At 42.0% G+C, this 6,779-nt stretch overlaps 1 protein-coding gene across 2 annotated transcripts in view; it reads left to right on the top strand.

Moving 5' to 3' along the window:
* The window catches only part of LOC109953729 (rho-associated protein kinase 2-like), a 27,983-nt gene that overhangs the window by 5,665 nt on the left and 15,539 nt on the right, over window positions 1-6,779 (top strand). For both annotated transcript variants that reach the window (XM_020589197.1, XM_020589203.1), the window contains exons 4-8: window positions 389-526; window positions 1,055-1,315; window positions 1,895-2,039; window positions 2,300-2,438; window positions 4,640-4,731. In XM_020589197.1, the coding sequence (XP_020444853.1) occupies window positions 389-526; window positions 1,055-1,315; window positions 1,895-2,039; window positions 2,300-2,438; window positions 4,640-4,731 (775 nt within the window). The remainder of the gene's footprint in view (window positions 1-388; window positions 527-1,054; window positions 1,316-1,894; window positions 2,040-2,299; window positions 2,439-4,639; window positions 4,732-6,779) is intronic.

Here is a 6,779-nt window from a genome sequence, read left to right as displayed (position 1 = left end):
GACTTAAAGTTTTTAAAAAATGATTAGAGAAAGTATAAAATCCTTATAAATGTCCATTTGTTTCCAGATGTCTGTGTCTTGTGTTGGTGGAGACTTGAATCTTGTCTCCTGGTAGAATCAAGTCTGGACAGGCTGTGTAGGAGAGGAGCGTGAAGTCTGGTGTGCGGGTGTAGAGGGGGGCTTAATATGTTTGCGCATGGAATCTTGTGTAAGCATGTCTGTTTATGGGTGTGTTCTGCAATTACAGGTTACCCTCTTTGCCTCTGTCTGTGTCTGTGTTATCTCGGTCGGTGTGACATTCTCCCAGTCTCATTCTTTTCGTCCTTGTAGAGTTATCACAGTTTGTACGCCAACGTTTGCTCTTTTGCTTTGCCCTCCTCCTCCGCAGGTCCGTCACAAGGGCTCTCGGCAAGTTTACGCCATGAAACAGCTCAACAAGTTTGAAATGATCAAGCGCTCAGACTCTGCCTTCTTCTGGGAGGAGAGACACATCATGGCATTTTCAAACAGCCCCTGGGTCGTCCAGGTCAGACCCAGCCTCCTTCCTCAGTGGAGTTTTGCTAGATGTTTGACCTCGTTGAAAACACATACCATATAATCATTAACATCTCGGGGGTGAGAAATATAATTATAACTATTCAAATACTAAGTTGGATCCCCCAGTCTGCTTGAATTATGTCATGCATTTTTGATTTGATTTGATTTATTCTTTCAAGCATGTAAAGACAGTTGATATGTCAACACACATAATTTTACACATATCCAACAAATGCTAATCCAATATCAATTTGCTTATACCTAGTACATGCTTGAATGGAGTAGGAAGAAGTCAGACTTATCCAGTCCTACCCCATGACATGAATTTCGAAAGGCTCCCTGGCATTTGGGATTTCTCATTAAATACCTGAATGTATAGCACGCATACAAATACAACAATCTATTCTAGCATCTAATCAGTGAATGGCTTTGTGTTGTCCTGTGATAAACACTATTAACATTGCCTCTGGAGTAGAACTTTGAATCACATGAGGTGACTCTGCTTACTGTTTCCCAGCTGTGCTGTGCTTTCCAAGATGACCGGCACCTCTACATGGTGATGGAGTTCATGCCTGGAGGTGACCTGGTCACACTCACCATGAACTACGACATACCGGAAAAGTGGGCTCGCTTCTATACTGCTGAGGTAGTTCTGGCGCTGGATGCCATCCACTCCATGGGCTTCATCCATCGTGACATTAAGCCTGACAACATGTTGCTAGACCAAAACGGACACCTCAAACTGGCTGACTTTGGCACATGCATGAAGATGGACTCGGTTGGTTGCGATTTTGGTCGTGTTGTTTCAGTTGGTTTTCAGATGTCATGAACCTGTTATGGACCTAAGACCATTTATGTCATAACAAATGAATACAGCTGAGGAATCACTTTAATTGAGAGCGAACTGACATTTCCTGAACTGTCTCAAGTCAGGTTTTCTTTTTTGGGGGGCCCTAGTGCACCACCAAGTGTGTAGATTGTGAAGTGAAGCTCAGAGCAGATATTCTTTTGTACAAAAACATGCTCAGAACAGTTTAGTAGAATTAGAGCATTCATACTGATTCATTTAGTGTAAATACCAGCATTAGTTAAATGATTTGTTCTCCTGGCTGTCTGAGTATCTGAAAATGTTGAACATTTTTTATTTCTTACAGGAAGTGTTAGGGACAAGCAGGGATCTTTACAGATAGAACATATCACACTGTGTTTTTAACTTAGTCTCATCATTGGAAATATGGCCTATGTACATTCTGCTGTCTCCCCAAACTGTACTAACCCTTTACTACTGCTTCATTGTCACTGCTGTTCCATTCTTGCTTTCACTCTGTAATAAATCATGCATATTTTTTGTATGCAGAAGGGCATGGTGCACTGTGACACAGCTGTAGGCACACCAGACTACATCTCCCCTGAGGTGCTCCAGTCCCAGGGTGGTGACGGTTTCTACGGCCGGGAGTGTGACTGGTGGGCTGTAGGAGTATTTATCTATGAGTTGCTGGTTGGTGAGTGATTTGCTTTTTGTTTTTATATTAACCACATACAATGAAACACTAAGTATGTCAACTCCCGTCTTAGATGTTGGAGTGAAAATGTCAGAACTGAGTCGTCTGTAGTTTAATCAGCAACAACAGAGATATGTTATGTTCACAACGGTTTGCTTCAAATCAAACACATTTCCCCTGGAGTTAAACACTAAAATATAATGTTTTTTTCTGTTCCTGGATCAGTCCTTTGAAGGTTTAACTTCTCGTCCTTCTCGTAGGTGAAACTCCCTTTTATGCTGAGTCCTTGGTCGGAACATATGGGAAGATCATGAACCACAAAAGCTCCCTTGTCTTCCCAGATGATGTAGAGATGTCTCAGGATGCCAAGGACCTCATCTGTGCCTTTCTTACAGACAGGTTTGCACAAGGGACTCTAAATCATAAAAATCAATGCACGTTTTGTGCTTCAGCAAGAAATCTGAGTATTTCACAATGTCAGGTTGCGGGCAGTTGCATACATGCTCACCCTTGCCATTTCTACTTTACTACTGCTCTATTAATAGTCGGACTAACAAAATGGCACTTGGACTGTAGAACAGAACATAATTCAGCATTATCCATTTTGACAAAAGAGTATCTAAAAAGACCTGGCTATAAAGACAAAATGTTGAGTCACCATTAACCTAACGTCTCTAAATTCAAAAGGCATGGTAGGCTTCCATTTCAGAAAAATAAAATCTTAAATGAACAGTGTGAGGGATGTGGCAAAGATTAGATTTAGCAAAGTTAGCATAGTTAGCCATTTTGTTCAGTGGAGCTGGAGTAGATTCACAACAGGTTCTAGATCAGGGAAGCAGATCATTTATTCAAGAAAACAGTTATAAATACTTTAAGGAAAAGGCTGACAGTGTATGTTGTTATGTTTCCCATTAAAAAAAACAAAACTAAATCAACATTTTATTTCCTCAGCCTGCCAGAGACTTTTAGTCCCAGTCCCAGTGGTTCCTACTGAAAACAAAAATATTTTCCATTGAGTTTATTTAAAGGCGAAACATTTCCCTCAAACATCTGGGCGCTGTAGCGTTTATCAGACATTTTTCAAACTGGAACATGAAGTTCCTTGGTTGGGGACTGTTTTCACCCTGGGGATTAATACACATTTGATGTGCCACTGAGTCTCCTCAGTATATGGGGTTGACTAAAAATAAACTCCCTCGCCCAGTGCTCGTTATGAGTGAACGTGACAAATGGCCTGAGCAGCTGTGTGGCTCATTAATTTGTTTATAATGCTTTTTGGACAACAGTGGCTTTCTTTGGAACAGAATAAATTGTATCAGGCTTTGGCTACACAGACAACACTTGTTAGTAGAATCACTTTGTTTTTGGGCTTTTCACGGGACTTGTTGACAAAATAGAAACATAGCATATCATCGGACCATTTTATGCAATTTTTATAAAACTATTATTGTTAGTTTCTAAACACACCTGAGTATACAGTATTGCTGGACACGGCTGTCATCTGAACAGTGACTAATGTCAGTATTAAAGGTACAAGTTAAACGAATTGTTGTGTGGGTGTGGGTCATGTACTTGGTTAGTGGCCCATTCCCCATTGAGAAACCACTTCCTGTTTACCTTAGTAACCCCGCCCTCGAGAGAGCTCGAACACAGGCCCTTTCTGCCTCATTACAGAGCTGCCTTTTTTTTTAAAACTCAGTTTATTTACCTTCCCGCTCACTACTCTCTCACCACAGACAAAATCTCATGTGTGTACGACTCTCCAGCCACACATGCGCACACGCTGAGCATTGGCCAATGACCACTTAACCCACATGCTCTGTCACTGTCACTCTGTCTTGCTGAATCACTCATAAACATTACCATCTGTTCCTCTTTAGATTTTTGAGCCTCTTTCACACTTCTCTGTGTTTTTCATCCCATTCCATTTCTAATTGTCTTCGTCCACCTTTTCTTGATGCCACTTCTCCATTTTTACTTTCTCTGCTGTAATTGCCTTCTTTTCGCTCCAGCAGTTTTACGGGCACCGACACCTGGCCTGTTGTAAGCTTGCCTTGTTGTTTGCATGTGAAATATTTTTTTTCCTTTGCAGGGATTTTTAAAAAGTCTCCTTTTTCCTCTTTCTTCCTCCCCACCCCTGCCCTCTCTTCCTCTTGGCTGGATTTGGAATGTCCCACACGTGGCAAGTGCAAATTGGGCCCCCCCACCCACCAGCCCTCTACCCAGCAGCTAGAGGAGGGAGGAAAGGGGGACAAGACGAAAGAGAGGAGTGTTGGAAAGAGAGGAGAAGCAGTGAAGACAGCAGCAGCTCTAGCAGTTGTGTTTGAATCAGTCAGGGTCGTAGATGGTGTCTTCGGCACTCTGGACCTGCTGTCGTCACTCTCTCTCTCTTCCTTGATACATATTGTCTCCGGTGTGATTGGTTAGGGAGGTTATCAGGTGTGTCCAGTGTCCACCAGTGGTGATGCAGCTCTCCATGCTGGTCAATGCCAGGTGGTCACTCCACTAGGTCTTTTGGATGACATAGTGGGTTGAGTAGTGTGTTTTGTGCTCAGGCTGCAGAGGCTTTACTTACAGTCTTGGTCTTGTTGCTGTTGCAGGCAGACTCGTCTAGGCCGCACCGCAGTGGATGAGATCAAACGCCACCCCTTCTTCAAGAACGACCAGTGGACCTTTGACAACATCCGAGAGAGTAAGTAGGTGCATGCTTCGGAATCTCCCTTTTTTATTTCAAAGTCTCCAGAGTGCAGGTGCAGATGACCAATTTCTTTCCATATCTGGTAATGTGTGACTTTTTGTTGTTGCCTTCTGCTTCTTATCATCTCCAGCCCATTCCTCTGCAGATCTGTTTTGTTTCCGCCTTAGTTCATAGTTTATTTTCATCTTTTGACCCAATGAGATGGCATATATGGTGCACATGATCTCCACATGCTCCCTGCTCACAGCTTACATTATATGACTGGAGGCTGTGCGGAGTAAATGATGCATGAAACCTGCGGGATAACCAGCTGCATGTGGATTTCACTCATAAGCACAGACAGTTTAAAATATGACAATGTAATGGCCCTAAATTCTTCAGTGGATTAAACATGACATACTAGCTACAGTAGCAGTACATACGCAGACAAAACTGAAGGGCTGATTAAATTAAAAGTATGAATATTTTGTTAAATTATGTCAAGAAACAGATGAAGGTGAAAACAAAGTCTCCTGGTTTAACATTTTGTCCCATTGGTATAAAGCATCAAATTAGCTGAGGCCAACAATGTAATGATTTTGTATATCGTAAAATTATTATAATAATTAGCCTTCATGATGAATGGGCTATTATTATTATTGGCTAATTACACAACTATAGGAGTAATAAGTGGAGTTGTTACATAATAATTGCTGTTCAGTGTAATATAATGCCATTGCACAGAACAAAAATATGTGTATATATATACAGTTTATCACAACGAAGAAAACATCAGTATTCATATACAGCCATAGAAAACAGTTATCTTTATATTAATAATTAGTTTGTCCCTTTAGAATAAATGGTCAAAGGTGTATTAAAGAAGAAAAACAACAGCCAAACTAAAAAAAAAAATATAGTACACATTAACTGATCTGGCTTGAAATAGAAAGTTTAGCATTTAATTATTACAAGGTAGCTTAATTTTCTCTCTTACAGCTTTGTCAAATCTGACAACCTTTAGGAAGCAAGGAAAGAAGTAAAAAGAAGGAAGGAAAAAGGGACGGGGGTATACTAGGAACAGGACCTCTGTGTCTGTGTATAATTGCATGCTGGCTCTTTGCCTCTGCTTCACCTGGCTCTGATTACGACTGCAACTTTTGATGAGAGCCTTGCAGTCTGGAGCATAAAACCACTATTCCACCGTTGCTGTGCTGCTCAGCGCGCTTCACATTTGCACATGCATGTTCTATCTCTCACACACATTCAGTAAAACACACTCAAAAAAAACGATCCTGCCCCCATTTCAGCGTCCACAGAGCTGCGTGTACCTCCTAGCCCCACGTGTCTGTTTAGCAAACTCATTGCCCCCCTGTTGTGTTGCCATGATTAAGGAGGGATATTTTTGTGTTTGGGCTCCATCGAAGATTCTCCATGATTTCCTGATGTGTACAAAGCTTATTAAGCGCTGATTTGGTCGAGGCCAAAAAGTAAGCACCGTGGATGGATGGAGGAGAGGCAGCACCCCCCGTAGCGGCGGGTGGGGCGGGCTGTGTGGACTGGTCTAATGAGAGAGGGCACCCCAGTTTGGAGGCTTACTCCTGCTCTTTCACTCTCACTGTGGCCACGGCTGCCTGTCATTACCCACCCGCTATCAGAGTGCATTCTGGGAAGTCATGCCACAAGGGCCTCCATGGAGGGGACTCTGTCTCTTTCTGTCTCACCACATTTTGCCTTTTTTTTCCACTGCCTCTTCTTTTTTATTTCTTGCTCATTTGTCTTTATCTCTCCCTGTATTTTCTTTGCCAACTTTGAGCCACATTTGTCACACTGACGGCTGTGCTTTGACCTACAGTTAAGGAGCTCTTTGCTCAGAGCCAGAATATCCATAATGGCTGTGCTTATTTTGTAATTAGGAACTGTTTATAGGCTAAAGGACTAACTTAGTTTTATCTTATTGGCCCTTTGACATTTCTGTCTGCCTGTTGTGCAGATTTTTAAAGTACACCTGTTCCTGAGAGAAGAGAGCCAGAGGAGCAAATGTGTAGGTTTTGTTTGTGAAA

Source organism: Monopterus albus, unplaced genomic scaffold (genome assembly GCF_001952655.1).
Source record: "Monopterus albus unplaced genomic scaffold, M_albus_1.0 scaffold9.1, whole genome shotgun sequence".
In the NCBI taxonomy this organism is placed as follows: Eukaryota; Metazoa; Chordata; class Actinopteri; order Synbranchiformes; family Synbranchidae; genus Monopterus; species Monopterus albus.
Note: the sequence above shows the minus strand (reverse complement) of the source record. Positions and strands in the feature narration are given on the sequence as shown.